General features: G+C 54.6%; 1 protein-coding gene across 11 annotated transcripts in view; it reads right to left on the bottom strand.

The window, feature by feature from the left end:
- The window catches only part of DLG3 (discs large MAGUK scaffold protein 3), a 77,418-nt gene that overhangs the window by 42,911 nt on the left and 10,403 nt on the right, over positions 1-24,104 (bottom strand). For 6 of the 11 annotated variants that reach the window (XM_068205349.1, XM_068205350.1, XM_068205348.1 and 3 more), the window contains one exon: positions 22,734-22,889. In XM_068205349.1, the coding sequence (XP_068061450.1) occupies positions 22,734-22,889 (156 nt within the window). Of the gene's footprint in view, positions 1-8,675; positions 9,345-22,733; positions 22,890-24,104 lie in introns of those variants that run through there. The other 5 variants (XM_068205355.1, XM_068205351.1, XM_068205356.1 and 2 more) reach the window with 3 other exon arrangements.

Here is a 24,104-nt window from a genome sequence, read left to right on the forward strand (position 1 = left end):
GCCGTGTTGAATTCTGGCTGTGAACAAGCAGGTACTGGCTCGGGGATGCCGAGGGTGGCGCGGTGCTGCTGGGCAGCAGGGTCAGCTGCAGGATGCCCAGACACCAACAGGATCCTGCCTCTGTGGGGAGCGGGTTTGCACCAAGCTGATGAATTAATTTCACAGGAACAAGCTCAGGTCCTGCCTGCACAGCACACGTGGAGAGCCCCTGCTCAGCACCCCTCACCCTGATGAGCACACTCATCTGCTTTGTGCCAGGCTTGCCCGCCCTGTGCCCAGATGCTGCTTTTCCCAATGTTGGGCTACTTCCTGCACCAAACCAGAGCCCAGCACACAGCTCCCACTGCACCTGAGAGGACACAGCTCCTGCACAGCAACCTGAACTTGTGGTCAAGGCCAGACAGAAACTCTCTCTTGAGGCTCCCTGAGGCAAGGAGGGGATGAGTCTCGGCTCTGCCCTTGCTGGAGAAGAGGTGTGTAGAGCAGAGAGGTGCTGGCATCTTCCCTCCAGGTTGCTCCTGGGCCCTCAAAGACCCCCTTGGTTTTCACCAGGCTGTGCCCAGAGAAGCCACCTCACAGTCCTCCTGTTAGGAAGCAATGCATGACATATCCCTTCCCAGACTGAAGCCTGCTCCCAGCCGGCCCATGAGACGTAGGGCTTCTCTGACATCTCAAGACCAAATCCGTGTTTTGACCTAATCCTTCCATTCTTAAGGGGAGAGGTGCCACACAGCTGGCAGGGCTGGTCCCATCCTCACAGATCCCTGTGCTCATCTCTCTGCATCCCTGGGCTTTACATGTTAGCCAGAACTGAGGTTGCTTGGAAACATCAACAGAGCTGGAGACCTCTGAGGGAGAGTTGGTCTTTCAGGGTTCCCACAGGCTGGGACAGGGGAAAGAGAGCAAGAGAAAACAGAGGATGGAAACTTTTGGAGGCTGAAGAAGTTCTTGCCCAGAGATGAATTACCCTTCCTTTTAACTGGGCTGGATAAAGGAATTCTCTCCACACTTTTTCTCACCTCCTGCATGAGCAAACTGTTGGCTGACATGACTTGGGCAGGGGGAGGACACGACCCAACAAGCGTGCCTGCATGAAGGGGAGTGACAGGCTGAGGCTGGCCCCTGCCCTCCTGCACAGCTCAAAACGTGGCATCAGTGATGTAGGGAAGGATGCTGGGGCTGACTGTGGAGCTTGCAGGTGCCCACACCCACTGCGCCAGTCCCATCCAGCCAGGTGCCAGCTGCTGCCCGCGTCCCTGTGCTCGGCTCCCAGCCAGCCTGGTGGCCTGCAAGCAAGAACAGCCCTTCTCTCCAGGTTGCCTGTGGGAGACGTCCAAGCTGGGCTGTTTTGGTAGCATGAGCAGGCTCTGGGGCCGTGGCAGCAGAGCCCCTGCCCCACGGCTGCACCTTGGCACTGGCTCAAAGCACTGCGGCCATCCGGAAACAGGGAACACGGGACTTGAAAAGTCCCTGGTCACAAGGATCTTTGGCAAAGCCACTGAAGTGCCCCAAGTGTAATGTGAACACAAACAGCTACTGAAGGTTTAATCTTTGTTTTGGTGCCTTTTTTTTTTTTTTTTTTTTTTTAAGAGTAGCTTAAATAGACACTGGAAAAAGCCTTTACTCGGTAGCACAGGAAGAAAGCTTCCCAAAGAGAAGCTCTGTCGAATATAAGATTCCATTTAGAAACCATTAAGGCCAGGGTGTTCAAACTTGAAAGTTAGACATCCTGTTCCAGGCTCAGCCCACTAAAATAAGTGACCCAATTTGCAGAGCCGCTGGGCTTCAGTAGCTTCTCTGTGACCCGGCGGTACCAAATAAAATTTACTTGATTCCTTTTTGCACAGGAAGAGTTGTTATTATCTGAAAGAGTCACATGCTTTTATCTTCCTCTCAGACAAATACATATGTATAGGGGAAAAAAAGGGAATAAGGAACAGTGTTAAAATAAAGATTTCTTTAGTTCCTGGGATTCAAATATCCTAATTTCTTCGTTTAGTAAGTTCCAGAGCACACCCAGTTAACAAGTGTTAAGAAACCTGTTTCTGTGGGGCAAAAAAGTAAACCAAGATCCATCAACAGAGATTCAAGAAAAATTCAAGTTAATACAAAGGTGACAAGAAGGTATCTAGGGCCTGGTCCGAGGCGCTCTGAAGCACTACATGGTCCCAAAAATAATTACACCCTCAGAACGGTTCTTCTGCAAGCCCCATCAAGCGAGATCTGCAAGCTAAACTGCGAAGTTCATTCCAAATTCAGGTATTCTGAACTTGTTAAACACTGTATTAAAAGTTTTCATCTCTAAGTCCCTGATACATGCTCACAGCATATTGCTGGATTTGCAACGAGGGCCCTTGAGGACTCCCTACATCATCCCATCTTTGCATGTGTTAAAACCAGCTGTGAGCATTAACACAGCCCACTGCACCCACAGTGCTGGCACAACCTCACAGCAAGGGCTACACCCATCCCTGAATCACAGCTGCCAGCATGAGCCCCAGGCTCACTGTCCCTCCTGCCTGCACGTGAGGTTTGGGGTGGCAGGCAGAGCCCCCCTGCTGAGCTCCTGGTGCCCCAGCACAGAGCAGTGCAGGACCTGCTCTCCCCTGGCACCCAGAGACCACGGTCCCCTTGGAGAGCATCCTGCACCGGGCTGTGCGCAGCGGGCGCCCGGCACATCACCCCGGCCCTGATTACGTCCTGATTAGTCTTAATGACTTCCCCTCTCTAAATGAGCATTCACAGCTCTGGAAGGAACGGAAGCTTCTCTCCTCCCATAATAGCACAGACGTGCCAAGGGGCTTACCCGAACAAGGCAACTCTCCAGGAACAGTGACAGCTTCTGCTTCGCTTCCTCCTCCCACCCTGCCCTGCACCCAGGGTACCTGGACTGGGCCTCTGGTACAGCTGTCCCCTGGGTTTCCCTCTCATGCGACCCCCTGTGGGACTGTACAGCCTGAGGATGGCCAGCAGATCCCTGCTGAATGCCTGGCACTGGTCAGGACTGGGCTCAGGCAGGTTCCAGTGGTGGTGGAAGAGCTGGTGGAAAGCGCAGTCATGGGGGCATGGGACATCCCTCCAACAGGAACGACAGCAGGTGCTGTGACAGTGGAGGCTGATGGGCTTCCTGCTGCCTCCAGGTTCTTCACCAGGAGCAACTTCCTCCACATTGCACACACCCCTGTTGAAACATGCCCGTGCCTGGCCCTGCATGCCCCACCAATGCACTCTCCACCTCCTCCTCCTCCTCTAGCAGTGTGGCAGGGCCTCATCCTCCCATTTCTGGCAGGTACTTTGCTCTTCTTCCACATGTTGCATTTATGGGGTCTCTCCCACCTATGTGGCCTCAGATGCTGCCTCTAGAGCAGCAGCTACATCTCTAGCACAGGCAGTTCAGACACCAGCTCCAGCACCTCTCCCTGTGCTGCTCCAGGGCTCCCTCCAGCAGCTCAAGACCCCAAACCCAGCAGCCAGGCACAGCTCTAGGGCTGCAGTCTGCACATCTGGGCTGGCTGGCATGCAGCAGTCGGTAATCCAGCTGGAGAGGAGCTAAGCTCAGTCCTTCAACTCACTTCTCTAATTCCAGCATTATCCCTTACTGTATTAAAGGGATGAGTCAGAAAAGCCAACAAGCACAAGTGTACAGCCCCTGTCCAAGGGATTCACGTGCCCAAAGAAAAGGGGACAAATGTCTTCAGCTGTCAACTCCTAAATGAATTCAACATGTTTTGTGAAGGAGCACTGAGAACATCTGACCTTCTGAGAGAACATCCCCCACCCTCAGTCCAGGGGATGGGTGACAGCAGGACACAGATGCTCTGGGGCGGGTGAGGAGGACCAGCTCAGCCAGCATCTGCGTGCTAAGGTTTTCCCAGGAGAGGCACAAGAAAGGGGTATGACTTTAAAAACATTATCTAGGCCTTGATTTCATCTGTGGGGCAGGAAAGGAACATCAAAGCCATGGGAAAAATCAGCTTCTTCCCAGGGGCCAAGGGGCTGAGGGTGGGTGCGAGGCTGGGCTTGGGGGAAGGAGAGCAGCTCAGTACCTGGTTATAGCAACTCAGCTGGGTGATGACGGCAGGATCACCAGATGGAGATGCCCAAGAAACAAGCTGAGAGGTGAGATCAGATGGAGGGGGATATATTAGGAACAGACACGCAGATTTACACATCATCAGTGAGGAGGTGACAAACAGGTCTGTGGAAGGGGAATCAAACTCTCACGAGGGAGTGGAGTGTGATGAGGAGTGAGGGAGAGGGAAGACTCTCTGGGACTCCGGCTGGCAGGGGGACATGCTAGAAGAGATGCTGGAGGTGGAGGGAAGACAGGGGGACCACCAGTGACCAGAGAGCAGGGGCTGAGCAGATGGATGGGGCCACGAACAGACAAGAACTGTGTTCAGCAATGGAGCCAGACACAAAGGACAAGTTTCACTACAGTTGCATCTACATTTAGGTTGCCAAAAATACCTTTCACAGATTGGCTGTCTTTAATTAAAAGGATGTCTCCTGTGCTCCTGGCACGATACAGAACTCATCCTTCCACGTGGGGCTCTGTGTGGAAGCTCTGCGGGGGGGACTTCCCCATGGGACAGCTCCTCTTTGCCTTCATCCTTCCACATCCTGCCAGTGCTGGGCAGCTCAGGCAGAGGTGCTTCCCTGAAATGCCCCTCCACAGTGCAGGCACAGAGAAAAGAAGGAAAACTTCACCCCCTTCCTGTTTTGGCTTCTCTCCTTCCCTCCAAACACGGAGAACGCCTTCCTCCTCTCTCCTCCTCCACGTTTCAGTGCAAAGATTTAGCTAATTTCTTCTATGAATAGCACGGGAGTAGCCATAGCAACATCACCCTGCCAACCTCACCACCTCCACTGCCTCCATGTCCCCGGCACCCCGTTCCTCTCACCCTCCCTCGCACCTCCCCAGGGAACATCTGGGGCTTCAGCCATTTCCCACAAAGCAACCTGTATTTGGCTTCCTGCCTGCCCCCCTTGGTGCTCTCCCTCCTTCCTTCCAGCTATACCTGCTCATCACTCAGAAGCCTGGTCTGAACCCCCACAGTTTTTCCAAGGCTCTTTCCTCCCCCTGCCACCCATACCCCAGGAGACAGGAGCCCCAAGTCCAACATTGTCAGAAGGCTCAGCAAATGCTGGTGCTTTGGCCGGGATGTGCTGTCCTGTGCCTACCTACTGCAGTTAATTGTCCAGGGCATGGGAGGAACTCAACAAGCAATGTTTGTGCATCGAAAACCACCCCTGAAAATCAGTGAAATGCTCACTGCTGAGGGTGGGCAGGGACGATCGGTCCCACTCCTCCACCTGCCTGCCATGAAACACTTCTGCCAGGGGTGGAGGCCACACAAGCCCGGCATGCTCCGGGCATTTGCAGGTGGTCAAGGTCTCATTGCAATGACCACCCCAAGAGGGAGAAAGGGACCACAGAAAGGGGGGCAGCAGGACTTTGTGTTCCTGGCCAAGCAGGGCCAGCAAACCTGAGACAACCCTGGGGGCAGAGGGCACTTCCTCACCACATGCCAGGGAACTGCACTGCCCTGGCCCCCTGCCCTAGCCCATGGCCTAGACAACCAAAATGCACATGAAAATGCTGGTGACACCCTTGAGACCCTCATGGGGGGCCCTCGCTCCAGCCACTGAGCCTGGCACTGGAGTCTTTAGAGTGAGCTGAGACTCAGGGCTGGACATTTCCTGTGGGAGGGAAAGGTGCTGCTTCTGGACCCTCAGCCCTTTGAGCAGGGCTGGAGAAGGGGCTTGGGCATGGCCAGGCAATTGAGCACCACTCTCCTGAGAGGCCGTGGGCGGCACTGTGCAGGGGAGAGGAGGGGTTTGAGCAGTCTGCTCCTCTAGTGCTGCACATCAGGGATGCTTCTCTGGATCACACTGCTGTTCCTCCCCCAAAGCCAGGAGTCCTCCTGTCACCCCAGTCTGGCAGGGGAGGAACTGAATTCCCCACCGGCGAGCAAAGGGGGACAAGAAGGGCACAGGGCCAAAGGGAGGGATAGTGATGGGAACAACGGAGGGCAGCAATGACATCAAGTGCAGGGACCGGGAACTAATGAGCAGGGAACATGGATAGATCAGGGAAAAGGAATGGAAGTCATCTCAGGGGGGAGAAGAAAAGCAAAGCAAAAAAGATGTGAGATACCTAGACCTCTGAGATTTCCTCCCTCCCTCTGGTGAGGATTAGGGATTCTCAGTTACTGGCATTGTCTGAGCAAGCTAAAATGTGTCCTAGAGAAGGGGAGAGGCAGGAGGAGAGAACAGACGGGGGTTGGAAGTGGGAGGAGGTGCAGGTTGACGCTGGGACCGTGCTGTGTGTTGGGCAGCACGTGTGGGCACGTCTCACATGCCGTAGAGCTGCACACAGGGTATGTGAGTATGCCATGATGTCAGAGAACATACACCACCACATGCAACCGTGAGCACGTTTCTGATGTCAGAGCACTAGCACACGCTTTTCTGCTTGCATGAAGAAGCAAGGGGAGAAAAAACACTTATATGAAAGTTGGTCAAGCTCCCCAGGAGCTTAACAGACCCCTGCTTACTCGGGAAAGCCTCCTGGCCTGTGCACCCCTTCCCATCTCAGCTGCTGGAAGTGCTTTCAGGGACAGTAAACTCATTTAAAGGGGCAGCTCTGAAAAATGGCAGCCCTGCCTCCAGCCAAGGCTGTCCTGGAAACGGAGGCCACCTGTGAAGGAGATTGCTTTGCATCTGCAACCTCCAGCAAAATCTACCCAGAGCCCAACATCTCCCGGCCTCCCAGCACCAATTGGACCTGCTTGCCTGGGCACAAGCCATGCCTAGATGTTTCCATGTTACCACCTTTTGTCCCTCTGCCCACCACTGGACTGAGAAGAACATGGATTCCTCAGGGCTCAGGCACTTTGCTCCCTTGGATCAGGAGGAGAGCGTTGCTGAGGCATTTGCTGCAAGCTTTACTCACAGCATACATTTGCTCCACACCAGGGAGCGGCTGCCTGCTCTGATACAGGCAGTACACACACCACACGCGTCATATTCTACATGCAGACCCGCTATGCTCACATAGCCTCAAACACTGGCATCCTCTGTTGCTTGCAATGCCGTGAGAAGCTTTTGATTTTCCTTTCTTTTTTTTTTTTCACGTTCAGAAAGGCAAAGGCAGAGCAAAGATTCCCAACGCGGACTTTCCGAGCAGCTCAAGCTCCATGGCAGCACCACAAAGAGACAATGATTTCTCTTCCACCATTGCAAAAACATGAAAGGCTCCCCTGCCCAGCCTGCCACGGCAGCAATGCAGCTGGCATCACTTCCTCTCACACTGCTTGCAATTGTCTTACCAGGAATACTGGGCCGGACCTTTCATGCAAGCAGACGTAGAAAGGAAGGAGCAAACATGCTTCAATTTTCTGCTCCCTGAGCTTGCTGCTTTGGATGGAGGGAAGGAGAGAGATAGTGGAGGAAACATGGAAGAATGCTTGCCAGGAATCAGGAGGCGAGAGATAACTGAGGCTGATTTTGATACAAAGCATGGCAGAGAAAGAGAGAAAGCAGGACCAGGCTCATAGGAAGGTGGCTGGAGTTTTTGGTGCCTTCTGTAAATATAATCTGAGCTATCAGCTATGAATCTAATTATTTCAACCAGAGCTACAGACAGTAATGAAGAAAAAACAGAGGAAGGGAAGAAGAGGGTTGTGTTTGCCGAGAGCAGAGGAGGAGAGAATTCCCATTGATTCCTGTGTGTCTGTCTGCTACAGCATCTTGAAATAATAATTAGAAGGATCAATAAGAAATCATTTGAGGTTTGAAGATAATGAATGAAAGAAGCAGAAGAAGCAAAGTGAAATGCCTTTCTCTCAAGCAGGGTAAATTGTTTTTCAGGCAGGGTCTAGCCTCCATTTTAATGCTTTGCAAAAAGATCCAACCATTTTCTAAGCTGGTTGTGGGTCCAGAACAAGACTGGTCTCTCCATTTAGGGGAGAGAGACACAGCCCGAGAATAGGTCCTGGAGAACACTAATAAAATGAATGTGTGTGGGAAGAAATGGAGGCAGTGAAATGGGGCAGAATGCACACAGCACGCCAGCGACCATAGCAGGGTTACGTAATAATCTCGGGGAGCAGGGACGTAGCAGCAGAGCGAGGAAACCACAACTCAGTGGAGAGTGGGTGACAGTTTGGGAGCGCTGGCAAGCAACACTGCGAACCCACGAGGCTGCCCAGCGGGCAGCACGCACCATGCCTGCTAAACACAGCGTGATGGGATGCCCTTGGTGCTGCCAGGGCTTCGGGCATCGGCATCGCAGGCAGCGAGCACCTCAGGTGGGGTGTCCAAAATACATCACGCCCGACGACCACCTTGCGCCAAGCAAGATTCATTTGGCCCCGTTCGGCCCTGGGAAGGCTGCTCCAGTGCCGGGCTCCTACGCTGGGCAGGACCGCAGCAGCCAGCCCGAACAACGGCAAAGCCAACCCGACCGATTCCGACGGCCAACCCGAGCGACGACGACGGCGGCCAACCGCAACGACGCCGTAACCAGCCCCAGCAGCGCCAGCATCCACGGCTGCTCGCGACGCCCCCGGGGTGATGCTGCAGCGTGCCAGAAACCCGGCGTTACCCCGACAGCCGCCCGCCCCGTCGCGTCCCGCACCGGGGAGGCGCTGCCCGGGGCTGGCCCGTACCTGCTCGTACCAGTCGCGGCTCGAACACGTGCACTCGGGCCACCAGCCCGGGCCGCTCCCGTTCACCTTGGCCGCGCTCTTCCCCGGCGCCGGCGGCGGCTTCAGCGCGGCGGGGTCGCGGGCGGGGGGCCCCAGCTTGGCCTTGCCGCGGGCGGCGGGCGCGGCCCCCCCGGGTGCGGGCAGGGTCTGCGAGCCGTAGCCGCCGTAGCCGTACTGCTCGTGCTGCCACTCGCCGTAGGAGGGGGGGTCCATGCGCCGCAGGGCCGCCATCCGCGTTACCTCGTAGCACTCGGGGCACTTGCAGCAGTGGTGGTGCTTGTGCATCGCTGCCCTCACACCATAGAGCCGGCAGGGAGGGAGGCAGGGAGGGAGGCGGCGCGGAGGGGCGGAGAGATGCTCAGGGGGCGGCAGCGGCCCCCGCCCCGCGCAAGGCGCGCCTGCCGCCTCTTCGTCCGCTCGGCGCCCCCAGCCCCGTGGGAGGAGGAGGAGGAGGAAGAAGAGGAGGAAGGGAGGGGGATGGTGTTACAGCGCGATCTTCGCGGGGGCGTGCCGCGGCATCGTCCGCAATGCCACTCAGTCCCGGGGCCGCTCCTGGCGCGGGGCGCGGGGCAGCAGCTCCGAGCCGCTCCGCTGCATGGGGCAGCTCAGCCCGGTCCGGCTCGGTTCGATGCGGGACCGCGGCACCTGCGGCGGCGCGGAGCATCCCTCGCCCCCCCTCCCCCGCAGCGACCAATCCGCGCCGGCGGAACCTCCGCGCCCCGCCCCGGCGTGGGGGGCGCCGCTCATCCCCGCGCTCCGGGCAGACCCCGGCCGCACCGCCCCTGCTGCCCCCCGCGCAGGCGGCATCCAGAAGGAGCAGAATCCTGCGCTGCGCTGCCTCACGCATCACCTTGCGGCTGCTCTCAGCCCGTCTCCCGGCGCAGCGGGCAGCCCTTGTGCGGCGCCGGCCGTTCCTCCAGCCCCGCGCGGCCGTGGAAGCCCTGCCAGCTTTGTGATTGACGCCAAGAGGGGTTCACTTTGCTTCAGCTGTGGCCCGCACTGGAGTAGGAAATAATTTTTCCAGATCTGAACTGGTCGCTAGGCTGGTAGCAGCACCTCTGTTGCATCTCTGTATCAGTTCTCACCTTGCTTTTTTGAAAATGTTACCACATGTGCTCCATCCAGAACAGCGCCCTGGGGATGCTACCACTGCCCCATGAGCCACAGGTGCATGGATGGTGTAGAAACCACGAGGGCCTTTTCTGGGCCTTCAACGTACTGCCATCAGGGGATGGTAAAAGCAGAGCAGAAATGCCTGCTGGTGCAGCAGGGCAGGGTTGCTGCTTCCAGTGCAGCTCTGCAGTCCTTCACCTCTTGCAAAGAAGTGCAGGACTGGAAGAAGTTCAGAAGAGCCATCCAGACAAATTGATGGGCAGAGAGAGAAAAACCATTACAAACCCCCACATCTGACCATTTATAACCTCAACCTGGCCTCTTAATGCCTAAAGGCTGTAAAAAACACTAGGCTGGGTGAAAAACTATTTTAAAGAAATGGTACATAAATATATAGAAAAGCAATGAAATGTGCACTGGGCTCCCACAGGCTATGGCTAAAAGACACAAGCAGGAGGGGGCTACAAGCTGAGCCACAAGATATGGTGGTGCAACACCTCAATTCAGGTTCCAAGGTCTGCAAGGCTCCTCCCGGCCTCCTGCAGCTGGTGTAATATGGCCCTGGGCACGAGCAGGGCTGCAGGAGCAGGAAGTCCATGGTGGCTGGTCAGATGAATGCCCCTGCCCACTCCCTGTTCCTTTAGCTCTTTAAAGTGCAGTACAAAATTTTTTCTGCACTTCACCTCCACACACAGAGGTGCTCCTGCAGTGTTTGCTTTCAAGCAGTCAAGTGAAATGGCTGCTTCTGGGTGAAGGGAAGGGGGTAGAAGACACCCCAGAATCATGGCTGGCATTGCCCCCAAGTACCGTGTTCCCCCCTGCACAGTGCTGCACCTGTCCTCTCCAGCACTGCCTGCACCTCGCCGTCTAGAGACGGTGCTCAGATCACCTCAATCACAAGGTGGCTTAATGCCACAGAGTGCTGGAGTGGCTCAGACACTGAGATTTCCCTGCTGCAGGCTCAGGACAATCATAATGTTCCTGGACAAGCAAGTCTAGAGCACCTGTCCTCACCACGGTGACCTCAAGCAGCCAAGCACAGCAGTGCTGCTGAGCCCTCAGAAACAGCTCCACAGGTGAGGCTCACCCTGCTGCTCCCCTGGGCTGTCTCTGGACAGTAACCAGTCTCAGGGGCACTGTGGCACTGACCCAAAGAGATGCACCAAGATGAAGCCAGTGGCAGCCCACAAGGCAGTGTTTCTACTGCAGAGCTCAGCGCCACAGGATGTTGCAGACCCCAGGAGCTCACTAGGGCGGGGGAGCATGGGATGCCTGCATGCAAAGCAAGCTTGCTCAGAATTAATCGATGAAAAACTGTGTTTGAGTGCATGGCAGGAAAGCGTGCAGTGTTGGCTTTAAGAGAGGACTTTACACTTCAGGCTTTAAGAAATTAGGATTATCTCCACATCTTTACTGCTCCTTGTGCCATCAGATGGGAATGACAGGAGGGACTGGGGCCACACTGAAGCTGAGATAAAGGATTGCTGCACCAAAGGAGAGCAAAAAGCCTTGTAAAAAAGGGCAGGTGGCCAGTGTCTCACCCATGAGACCAAAAGGACATGAATTCCTTGGCTACCCACCCTTCGGCACCTCTGAGACAACTTCATCAATGAGATGTGCTCAGTACCTGGGCATAACTAATTACTGCTCCACCCCAGCTGCAAAACTCCTTCCCACTGCACTTCCTACCTGGGGATGGCATGGTTAGATGCAGGGACCCCGCAGTGGCCACCCAGTGAGACCTCTCCACTGCCACAGGCCTTCCCCAAAGCCATCTTTGGGCCAGGGTCAGTCAGGAGCCCCATGTCTGCAAGAGGCTGACTTGGGTGGGAGGAAAGCACCAGGGAACTGCACAAGCAGAGTTCGTCACCCCAACTGCTCACACCCGCCCTGCTCCAGACATATCCCTCGTCACTCTGTCCTGGGATGGGGGCAGGCAAGGACATGGACATTCACTCAGGGAGGAAGCACAGAAGCAAAGGACAAGAGGTGTTAGGGGAAAATGCTTTAATATGGAGCTGAGTGAACAACAAAGAGAAGCATTTAATTTGATTTTTTTTCCCTCCCATTTTTTTTCCTTTTTTTGGTGCCTCCTCCACAAGGAAGGTATCTGGTCTTCTCTATGCTCAGTCTCTGCAGCCTTCACAGCCATTCATGCAATGGGCATGCCCACATGGGAAACACCCTCACTGCCAGCCCTGGAGGGCCAGTATTATAGCCTCCACCCCAGCTCTCTTATCTGTTAGTGCCTCATTGCCAGTTGCAAACAGAGGGGTTTTGAGCCTCAGCTGTCACAGCTCTTTAGAGTCCTTCCTTACCTGCTTGCATCTGCCCTCCCCAAACCCCATATTTCCCATTTTAGCTGCCACGAGAGTTGTTTTATTCCTTCACATTTGTAATGAACTACATGTGCCACCTGCTAGCCCCAAATAAAAGGGAAAAAAGTAATCCATGGTTGCTGCTGCCTGCTTGCAATGTTCCCTAAAGCTGCACAGGACTTGGGATTCCTAATCGAGCTTAAGAGGAGGCCAGGGCTGGTTGGCCAGGGGCCACATTCTGTACTTCTACAGCTTGTTTTAGTGAGTAGTGGCATTTTGGGAACTAGGGGTGGCTTTGCTGGGAGACCAAGTGAAGTGGGCACCTTCACTGGCGGGCCCAGGCCTGTGTCTGGCAGGGCAGGCACAGTGCCCAGCACTTTGAGGCAGCTGTGGGCATCTTGCTGCAGTAACATGAGCTTTGAGCAGGGCTAAAGGAGATGAGAGCTGATTTCCAGGCACGTGCCTTCATGGAGGCAAGTGATTCAAGAGCTCTCTCATTCTCTACCCTCTTCCTACTGGTGTTCTCCCTGTCTTATTTAAATTCAGCTTTGGCAGCTGCTCTTTTTACAGGTGCTAATTTCAGCAGTGTCAAGGAATCCCCGGAGATGATGCTATTCACAAGGCATGAAGATGGCACAGAGCTAGGTTCTATCTGGTGTCACCAGCACTTCAGCCCCTGCTGCTGCTTCCTTCCTCTCTCGCATGAAGTCCTGCAGGAAGAGGAAGGCAAGTGTGAGGCACCAGGCACTGCAGGTTTGTAGTACCTACAGCCCTTCCAGGAGCAGGAGATTGGAAGATGGGGCAAGCTGAAGGCAGCCCATTCCCTGCACAAACAGCAGCCACGTGAGGGCTTGACTGTCACCCAAGAGGAGCTGGATCCTGCCAGGGGAATCGAAGCCACAGGTCTGCTCTGAACCTGGGTGCAGAGAGGGAGTCTTCATAATGCTCAGGAGGAAGGGGAGGACAGTTTTGCACGGGGAGAGGTACCTTTTTCTGTCACTATCACCTGCAAAAAGACAGCCAATACATGCAGCCCAGGGAGGCAGCAGGGACACATATCTGGGCGGGCAGGCTAGAGGAGATGAGCAGGAAAGAGAAGGACCAACTGAACTTGGCTCAGCCTGACAGTCAGTTGCTTGGCACTAACACAGACTCCACCCAGCACGAATTTGCCATTTGCTGGGCCTGGGGCTTCTCAATGGGAACTTGAAGAGGTGCTCTGCAGAGCTGGCTGCACAGCTACTGTGGGCAAACAGGGCTGGAGGCTCCTGTGAGCACTGGGGGGTTTGTGCAGTCACAGCTGAGAGGGAAGGGGCAGGATAAGAAACATCTCACTCCACGGCTATTCCTTCCTGCCACCAGCAGCAATTCACGCTGGGAAATGTGCAGCTGGGATAATAATAACCAGGCATACCAAGGGACCAATAGCTCTCAGCACTTTCAGGGCAGATGCCCAACAAATTATTCTCCTCCAAGGCAAACCCATTTTTATTCTATTAATGATCCCTAATTCGTTGCCCAGTTGCTGCATCCTTGCTTATTGGTGCTACGATGCCCGACCGGTGGGAATGATGTGCAGGAACTCCATGATATCAGAAGGCCAATTAATTACTTTATTAAACTATATTATACTATAACTATATTACACCAACAAGAACTATCACTAACTAGAAAAACCTGTGACTCTCTGCCGAGAGTCCCGACACAGCTGTGACCTAATTGGTCAATGAATCCAAACAACCATCAGCAGAGTCCAATTAACAAATCACTCTTCAGTAAACAATCTCCATAACACATTCCACATGTGCACAAACACAGGAGCAGCAAATGAGATAAGAATTGTTTTGATTCTCTTTTCTCTGCTTCTCTCACAGCTTCTCTCAGGAGAAAGCTGTCTCTCTGTTCAGAAGACATGTGAATACCACACTCGCTCGTGGCAGCAATGGCACGAGAGTCTTTAGTAAACACCATTGGCTGGTTTCTGCAACTCACATCATGGACAACTAAATGTCTACATGGCTGTCTGGGGGAAGGAGAGGAGTGATGGAGACCTGAAGCAGGTCCTTACAGCAGGGATCAGGCTCCTTGCCTGTAAAGGAAAGCCTGGAGGAGTTATTTAATAACAATCAAATGCAGCAGGCTTTATGGAATTCCTGACAGCCTCACAACACCCACAGCTGCTCTCCCCATCCCTGGCAGGGATCCTGCCCTGTGCTGGAGCACTCGAGGCATGGGCTGGCTGTGGGCTGCCTTAATGCAGCAGGGGGAGCCTTGCTGCTGCCAGGGCACGGCAATTACAGCACTGACGTGTCCCACGGCCTGTGGGTGCCCACTCCTTGTGTGGGTGCCCACTCCCTGTGTGGGTGCCTCATTTCCTTTAGAAAATGACAGAGCAGAGGGAAGGCTTGACACTGTGACCAGGGCACAACTTCAGCACTCCACACCAGGGTCACAGCAAGGTGTTTTGAAATCTCACTACCTTTAAGAGAATCAGTTGCTATTTTTTTGGTCGTGTACCTTGATGTCTGGCTTGTGCCTAGTGTGACACCAGCAGCAATCCTGCTCCCCTGCACCCTTCACTAGCCCCAGGCTGCCCCTGGGTATGGTCACATACTTCAGCCTTAGTGGGAGCCAAACACACCCTGCCTGGGCTGTACAAGCCTGCGGAGATCTCCCGGCTGGCTCTGCCTAAGCTGAAATGATCTTGGGGCCACAAAGCCCCGCGGGCTGACTCTCAAGGGCTCCTCACCAGGACCCATCCCTGCAGGAACAGGCACTCTCCTCAGAGTGGGTCAACACGTGGCTCTGAAAGGGAGGCAAGGGCTCAGCAGCACCCTCCCCAGACCTGGGGCTGCCCGGGCAGCACAGACCGGCCCAGAGGGACCTTTCCCCCATCCAAGGCCCAGAGATGTCCCTTCCTCGATTATTCCCACCCTGCTCGGGGAACAAGAAGGGCAATTCTGTGGGGAACACACATTCTCCCTTTCCCCATGCCAGCCCTGCTCCAATCTGCCACTTCCAGATGGAGCAAAGCCCATTCTGCACCTCCCACCGCCCACAGTCAATGATTCACAGGGATGCTGCTGCCTCATCCGGGCAGTGCTGCCCCAGAACACACTTCGCGGCCGGGAAACCTGCCGCGCCGCGGGGAGACAAACCAGTGCTGGTGACCCTTGGAGCCACGGGCACCCGCGGTGAATGGGAGGTGCGCGCCTGGCTGGCCCGGCCCTGCCCCTTTAAGGGAGGAAGGGCCGCTCGGAAATTTGTGAATGGCTGTCCCCGCCCCTGCCGCGCGCGCCGCCCGCCCGGCCAATCAGCGCGCGTGTCGCAGGCTCGCGGCCCGCGCACGGGGCCCTCTTAAAGGCGCACTGCCGCCACCCGCCCGTCCCCTCACGGCCGCTTCGGAAGCTCCGAGGTGACCTTCAAAGCGGGTCGCAGTCGCGGGATGGGGAGGCGTTCCTGAGGCACAGGCGCACCCGTGCCTTCCTCAAGAGTGACATACTAGCAACACAAGCCCTGGAGGGTGGATGGTGCTGAGGGTGATGTGCCAGTTTCCCTCACCCTGACTGCAGGGCTTGGACACGGGATGGTCAGGTTGCAGGGATCGGACATCCACGCTGGCCAGAGCACACAGCGGGGCTGATTTTCCCCCAAAGGCCATGGGCTGCCAAGCCATGGCGTGAGGCAGAGCTCTTTCATCACCCTACTCTTGTTCTAGGCCAGACCAGGAACGCAGGAGCGCTCGCACAGCACTGGAGTACTAAAGCTCACAAAATCTTCCTGCAGAAGAACCCCATGAGACTCAGCTGTGCAAAATCTACCACTGCAGAGAGGGGAAACAGCTGTGCAGATGTGCCAAGGGGGAGGGAATGAACAGTGCAACAATGGCATTGCAATACAGCCAGCTCCAGGTCCAGCCTGGTCTCCCCCTGCGCTGCAGTGCAGTGCCCCTCCTTGCTCTGCCACTGCTCCTCCCTCAGTCTGCTGTAGTCCAGGCTGTGAAATGATCTGGTCTAAAAATACCTCTTAAGGAGCGGGGAACAGCCTGCAGGACATTGTTGTGTTTCCTGGACACGTGCAGGTGGGAAGCTGGTTGTGAGGCTGGGGAAGCAATGTTGGCCAGGCAGAATGGTCTCCATGCCAGTGCTTTGGGCACAGACATTGGTGTACCTGAGCAGTGCCAGCCCCTACAGCTATCCAGGCCACAAACTGCAGGAGGCCTTTACCTGAGCCTCAATACTTGGAACAATTTTTAGGTGTGATGGCAGCAAGACTCCTACAAGGCGCTTTGTACCTGCAGGCTGCAGGGCTCTGGCCGGTGCTGCCCTGGGGTGAATCCTTGCTTCCTGCAACAGGACCAAGCCTGGCTTGAAATGCTGCCACTGCTGCAGCCACACAGGGTTGAACCCTCCCAGAGCAGGCAGAGCAAGGCAAGAGGAGCCAGCACACAGAAGAGAGCACCCTTCCAAGGGCTCACGCTTGGATTGGAGGGATGATTTCCAAACCCACGCTCATTTACTGCCCTCCCCCCGCACTTCCCCTAGCTCCTACCAGTGCCGAGGATAATCATCTCTCGGCATAGCTTGATACTGATCCTCCAAATCCTAAAGACCATAAGCCTTCATGAGCAGTTATCGTGGCTGCTTTAGGTACGACATTGCCAGTACTGCCTCTGCCACCAGAATCCTGATCTCTGTCCAGCCTGATGCCATTAAGATACAGTGACGCTCCCCCAGCTCCAGCACTCCAGACAGAAAGCAGCTGGCCTGCCAGGCTCTGCCTTCAAGCTTGGTCTATTTCTTTAAAAATGGGGAAGAGAGCTCGTTTGTTTTGCAGAAATGCACCTGAGGGATTTGTCCTCACTCTCCTGAGGTGCTGGGGTGGCTGTGAGGGGGAGTGGAATGTGGAGGGGTGGAGGAGAGGGTGGCACATGCCATGCTCTGGCTCCCATTTCCGAGCCCCTGGTGGGTCTGTGTTACAGGAGACAGGCTCCAGCGCTTCGCTTTGGTTGTGGCAGGAATATGATCAATCACCCGACAAGGCAAAGCAGGAAAGGAGGAACCTGGGGGCTACTGTGTGGACCCTGCATCAGCACATTTGGGAAACCTGATGAGCAGAGCAGACAGAGACCCAGCAGAAGCAATGCAGCAGCTCACTGAGCTCCTGGCCAAGACACCGATGGGCCTGGCCCCTGATCATTCCCCATGCTGCTGGAGATGCCTGTGAACGGTCTTGGTTCTTGATTTCAGAGCTACACATGGAACCTATGATTGTGAATCTCATCAGTGTGCAAGTTCTCCAGCAGCTGTGCTCCCTTGGGGACAGGCAGATGCAGACACTACGTGGAGGCAAAGCTGAAGCACTGATCTGGAGGGAGGATGGATGGTCTCCAAGCCTGTCTGGATGGCTCTGGAGCATGGCTCTCTGTTGAACACTCCCCAGAGCCTCCCCCTCACCATTCCTTTTCTGCCATTGCATGGGGAGAGCTGCATTAAAATACTTATAAAAGATGGACAATGACTTGGGTGAATGGAGACACCACATCAAGATTTTCTTGTGCTGCACAGCCAGTAAAACCTTGTGTCTGCAAGGATCTTCTTTTTGCTGCTGGTATTAGACAAAAAGTCCTCAGGTAGAGTAGGAATAGGTGACCATGCATGAAATTTTGGTTTGACAGCTTGGTGGCTTTACTGGCTTCTTCAACCTTTGCTGAAGCTAGATATTGAGCTGGGAGAACTGAAGTCTAAGCGTTTCCATCTCTGCAGCAGGAATAGCAAGAGCCTCTAGTAAAGCTGAGGCTACTCAACCCCAAAATGTCCACTGAAGTGACAGCTCTTACTGACACAGCCCTTGCTGACCCCCCCCCTTTGAGCAGCAGCATCCCTGGACACAGGTTGCCCAGCTGGGTGTCCCTGCGGTGCAGGGCTGATGTGTGGTTCAATCTTTGTGTGTTATTACAGACAGACACAAACCCTCTTGAGTTCAGCACTTTGGCTTCTGAGCCTGTGTCTGCAATGGGAAAACACAAAATTGCTGGAGAGCATCTGAATGCCCTGAAGAGACCTCTAGGCACAAAGAGGCTCAAGTAACACTGGGCAGCAGCCTCTGGGCTGGGGGTTGCTGCTTTTCTTCTCTGCTTCTCCTAAAATAAACATGCTCTCCCTTTTGTATGGGGAAGCAGTGGGGAGGGGGGAGTTCCCCCAGGAGCTGGTTGCTTCTGTGGTCCCATTGCTTGAGCATTAGCTGCTTCCTGGGGTTTTGGGGTTGCAGGGCTGATGCTGATGGGCTCAGATCGAGATAAAGCAGTGGCCTCATAAAGTCTGGCCTGCAGCAACAGCTTCAGCTGCCTGCCCAGTCAGCCTACAGAGAGGGCATGGGGTGGTGGGGACAGCAGGGCACATGCAACCAAGCAACCTGACAGGGGCTTCTTGCTGGGGCTGCATTAATTGTCAGACATTCACCCACATCAGAGATCTGCTTCATTTCCCTGACGCTCCACGCAACAGCAAACAGCTCCTTGGTGCTTCCCCTCTCTTGTATCTCGCAGAGAAACTGGAGAGCGGTGAGGCTGCAGCCAAGCCAGGGGAGCAGGGAGTTCACACCCGGAATCTCTGCAGCTGCAGCATCTGCCACAAGCCCATGCCATCCCGACCCGCTGCTCCTGGCAGGCAAAGGTGCACAGCACGGGAACGCCCTTCGGTCTGGCCAAAGGCACACTGGGAAACAGGAGAAAATACTTGAGAGAAGGACGAGAGAATCAGACGGTCAGTCGCCACGCTGGTGGCACAGCTTGCCTTTTTCTGCCAAATGCCCCAGGGAGCTCCACGGACCTGTTTGGCACTTGAGCCGTGGGTTACGAGGCAGACGAGGCATCTTCTTCCGCAGCAGGTGCAGCAGAGCAGGCTCCTAACACCCTGACAGGGCGTTTCTGTCGGAGCTGTGTCCTCCCTGGGGCGCAGGGAGGGGGATTGGGGCATTCCAGGCCTCAGCCCCGCAGAGCTGAAGCGCAGACTGCACCTCTCACGCTGCGGGCGTGCTCAGAGGCATCCCACACAGCCAGAGCCTGCCGGAGCAGCAGTGACCCCTGTCAGCGAGGTTTCCTATTCACCAGTGATTGCAGAGCACGCACGGAGCCTGTCCTCTGAAGCAGCCTCGCTTGCGCTCTCCATCATATCAGGACCTGCTGTTGCTCCGTGTCAGCCGCAGGCTGAGCCAGCGCAGAGCTGTGCGCTGGCGTCGGGCGGCAGGGCGAGGAACGCCTCGGCAGGCGGCAGGGATGCTCGGGCAGGCGGAGGCGGAGGGGCGGCCCCGCACTGCCGCGGTGACAGGGATGAAGTCAGAGGCGCTGCAGAGCCGCGCTGGGTAGCAGGAGAGGGTGGCAGGGGAAGAGCAGCGCTTCCTCGCAGGCGCAAAGCTCTGCTCATCAGCGGCATTGTTCCTCTTTCATTTATCTTTACAGCTGGCTGCTCCCTGCACAGAGGATGAAAACGGCGTTTACCGAGAGCAGCAGCCTCCTTGGCAGCCTGGGAGCACAGGCGAGTGACACCGGCCACAGGAGCATCCTCCTGAGTCTTCCCGCACATGAGCCCTGAGCAGCCCTGCTGAGGCAACCACAGGGCTTGGGAAAGGTTGAAATGAAGGCTTCAGTAAATAAAACCCCACAAGCCCCAGAACTCAGGCAGGGTTTTGCCTCTATTAGCCTCAACAGGGCTTTTTATCTGGAAAAGTCCCTTTGCTCTTGCCCCATTGAGGGCTGAATATCCACTTTGCCATGGAGAGATGGTTTCAGCCCACTAAGCCTCAACAGGAAGCATATGTTGGTGCTGTATTTACCGGCACCTCTTCCTTTGTAGCAGCCATTTGCACGCTGCAGGGCTCTTCAGAGCACACCCATATCCTCACCAGCAGGCAGAAATTTCCTGTTCCTGGAAGCATGTGTGTGGAGAGGCAATCTATTTGACATGCATCTTCCTGGCTGAAGCAGGTCATGGTAGCTTTTGCTCTGTTAACATTGCTGTGGAGAGCTATGGGTAGGGGAAAGGACAAAGCCAGGGCAACGGAAAACTTATTTACATTGATGGATGCAGTAAGAGAATTGCACTTACTTCAGGCACGAAAAGCCAGTTCATCATGTTGCCTTTCATCTGTGGCAGGGTATCCACTAGAGCTCTTGTTCCTGGGCTGATGGCACCTAAGTAGCAGCTGGTGCTCCCCTGCCCTAGCACTATCATTAACTTGTAAAAGCTTCCCTGGTTCTCCCAAGTGCAATTTGCCAGCTCAGGTATTTTTCTGAAACCTGCTTTGGAAATGCCTGTGGCATAAAAAGCACACACTGAAGGCTGAAAAGCAGTAAGTCCCCATGGAGCAGGGCAGGAGCTGGGTGTGGAGGCGTTGTCCAGCCCTGGTGCTGTCCTGCATGCTGTTGCTGTTGAGAACTGACACGGGATGTGATGCTGGCAGAAGCTGAGGTGTCCTCAGTGCCTTCATGCAGGAGTGAAGGATGAGAAACCGGGCCTGTGCTGTGGTCCAGCAGCACAGCCTGCCCCAGGCACCTGATCCTGTCGCATGGAGGACTGCTGGAAATGCTTCCCTCTGTCAGGGCAAGGCCTGTATTCAGCAGTGAAGGTGACATCCTGGCAAAAGGCTCACCACTGTGATGAAGGACTCTGCATCCCAGCACAGGGGCTGCTGCAGAGGAGCTCTGCTCGAGCCTGCAGCTCTCCAGCACTGCTTGGCTCCGGTTTTCAGGAAAGCTGCAGACAGCCAAGTTTCAGGCAGGACTACAGGCATGGCAATACCTGGCACTGAACACTACCATCCTCACAGCTTTACCCTCCCAGCTCCCTGCTCTGCCTGCAACCATGCTGTGAAATGACCATCCTCTGGGATGAAGGAGGTTGCAGATGAGAGCCCTGCCAGAGCACAGTCCTCCCAGAGTCCCAGTCTGCCCGCCTAGGTCCCCATTGTTCCTCCAGCTCAGGGCACTCACCCCCATGCTCAGGGCTGGCAGCTGCAGCCCCTGCCAATGAGTGAGCCCTAAAGCTCCAGCACCTGGCACCAAGGACTGGTCCCATGCTGACACAGGCTAGGAAAGAAGGGGGCTGAAGAGAATGACAGGAATTATTTCAGGTCTGGAACAACTTGCCTCAACAGTGAGTGAGTGAAGAAGCCAATCTGTTTAGTTTATCTAAGGGAAAGTTAAGAGGGAACTTAGATGCATCTATAAATACCTACATGTTGGGAACATTTCTGATTGCCAAGGTCCTTCATTCTAGCAAACAAAGGCAGCAAAATTTCCTGGTGCTGGGAGCTAAACCAAGAGAAATAGAGGCTAACAGTAAAATACAGATTTTTAATGTGAAGGATAAATAATCATCAGGCCAGCCAGGCCAGGGACAGAGCAGATTCCCCATTGCATGAAGCCTTAAAATTAAAACTAGGTGTCTGCTGCTAAAGGAGACATTGCAACTCAGCCAGACATTTGGGGCTGGATGCAAGACTTGCTGTACTTCATAGCCTGGGACAGTTAGGAAGATAATCCCTTAAAACCCCAAAAGAATCTGTTCCAAATTGCTCAGGCTCTCACCCCTCGTGGGTTTTGCCCTGTGACTCCCCTGTGGTGGTGTTTCCCACCCACTGGCAAATGGAAATCAGCAGCCAAGCTCATCTTCTTGTCATATTCAGAAAACCACTGTCTCGCCCTTCAAAAACTGCTAAAGATATGGTTAATGATTGCAAATGTAGAGAGAAACAAGAGAAAAGGAGAAATTAAACAGTAAGAGAAAAAAAAATGGGGTGTTACCCATTTTATTGCAGTCCAGAAAAAGAAGGAAAACATTTAAAAAAGGACAGACAGAAGAGAGGCAGTGCAATTTTTGTATTTAAAATACTTTGGAAAAAGACTTTGAATTAGCAAACAAGCATTATTTCAAACTTTGCCAAGAAAAACAACATTTTCATATAATTCTAAATCTGTGGTGAGCTCCATTCTTCCTGGCCACTTCATCCTTCCCAAAAGTGCATTTTGCCCTTCATTCATCCCTAAAACTCCCCTCAAATGCATAGCCCAAACGATTTTCTTGCACCAAGTGGAGGCTGAGCTTTATGATGCACATCCAAATAAATGGTGTTTCCAAGTAAATAAGACAGCAGAGAAAAGCTCCCGGGAAGCTGAGGAACGGACCTGCCATTTAAGAGCTCGGAGAAAAAAATATGGAAATCTGCAACATGGGAGCGTGCCAGCACTGGGGGCAAGAGGGATGGTTCTGGGAGGATTTCCAGCTCCACGCAGCCTCGTTATTCCTGTGCCACATCCACCTGCCCTCCGAGCCCTGAGGGCTGACACAGGGCCACCAGTGGTACGGCAAGGGGATGATTTCAGTGCTGTCCAGCCCCTGGCACAAGCGACTGCTTGATTTTCTGGTGTGAGCATCGGCAGAGCAGCCAGGAGGACACACTGCCAGCCCCAGGGGAGGGACACGCCATCCCCGCAGTGCTGAGAGCACGTGGCTCCGGTGCTGTCCCCTCAGTGCCAGCCGCTGGCAGGGCTGGCAGGGCGGGAGGTGGCGTGGGGCGCATGGAGGCTCACCTGGGGCAGGGTGCTGTGAGAGCTGAGCACCAGGCTGCAGACACTGGCTGGTGCCTCTGTCCGCCGTGCTGTCACCCTCACCAGCCGTGGCGCTGTCCCCGCGGCGCTGTCCCCAGCTCCCGGGGTGAGCCTCTGCTCACGGTCCCAGGAGCAGTCCTGGAACGAGACAAGTGGGGGACATGTGGGTAGGGCAGGCCAGCTGTCTCCAGGCTCTCCACTGCTTCTGGAAGGGCCAAAATGAGCTCTTCCCCACGCAAGGGGAGTAGTGCCTTTGACGGGCATCCCACCCCTCATGTCAGCCCGCCTGGCACTGGTCCCAGGGCCAGCAGGGTCACTGCAAGCAGCGGTGGAGGTTTGCTGGCCCCAGACTCTGAGACTGTGCCATTGCTGGGTTGCATTTCACGTTTCAGCAACACAAGACATCTCAAACACATTTTTTGGGGGAAAGGAGGAGGGATTTGATGGTGTCAGTGGCTTGGGCTGTGTTCGGTGCCAGGAAGCCCTGCGATGGGATGCTTTTTTCATCCCCCTTACAGACAGGGCACAGTGGAAGGAGCAGGGGCACTGCTCACACCAGCTGTGCAAGGCCCACAGCTGCTTCCCTGCTTGTTTCCACATTGATTTTTCAATGTCCTTGTTCAGTCTTGGGATTCACAGACTGGCTTGGCCACAGATTCTGGTGGCTATTGCCAGCAGAGTTCACTGTTGGGTGGATCAAGGCTACAGGACACCCAAAAAAACCAAAGCAGGATCCCATTGCTTATGGCATAACGACACTAAAAATTTGTTCTTAAACACATACTAGAGTTGCAGGTTTGACTTTAACTAGAGGGACTGGCAATGTGAAGGGGGCCAAAAAAATGGGACTAAAGCGTTTCCCGAGTCAGAGGAACACAAATATCTCCTGCAGTGATTGTGGGATGTTTTGTCCTCCTTGTTCTTGATCCTCAAACTCCTTTAAAGTGTTCTTCCTTAGATGATATCATTCAGCTCCATCTTCCCTATGTGACACTTAAATTTGGAGTACCCCCAGGTACCTGATGGGAAGCTAGTTCAATCTCTGGGGCAGAAAATGGTGTTTATCTGATAGGGTTATTTCATTGAAAGGAGGAATCCCTGAATTTTTGCATTTCTGCACAAGTGTATCCCTAGATTAGGGGGATCCTACAGCATCCCATGGCAGGGCAGTGAGTGGGGGATGGAGGCAGTAAGTGGGGGATGGAAAGAAGGCCTGCAAAGACACAAGGCAATTTTATTTACCTTCGTGCCTTTGAGATAACTGAAACCCTACTCCTCAATTCCTGTCTCTCCACCTGGTGCTGTATCTTTTAGAAGGCTGTTGAAAATTGAAGAGAATGCAAATAAGAGAGA

The sequence above is a fragment of the Anomalospiza imberbis genome, chromosome 14 (genome assembly GCF_031753505.1).
Source record: "Anomalospiza imberbis isolate Cuckoo-Finch-1a 21T00152 chromosome 14, ASM3175350v1, whole genome shotgun sequence".
Lineage (NCBI taxonomy): Eukaryota > Metazoa > Chordata > Aves > Passeriformes > Viduidae > Anomalospiza > Anomalospiza imberbis.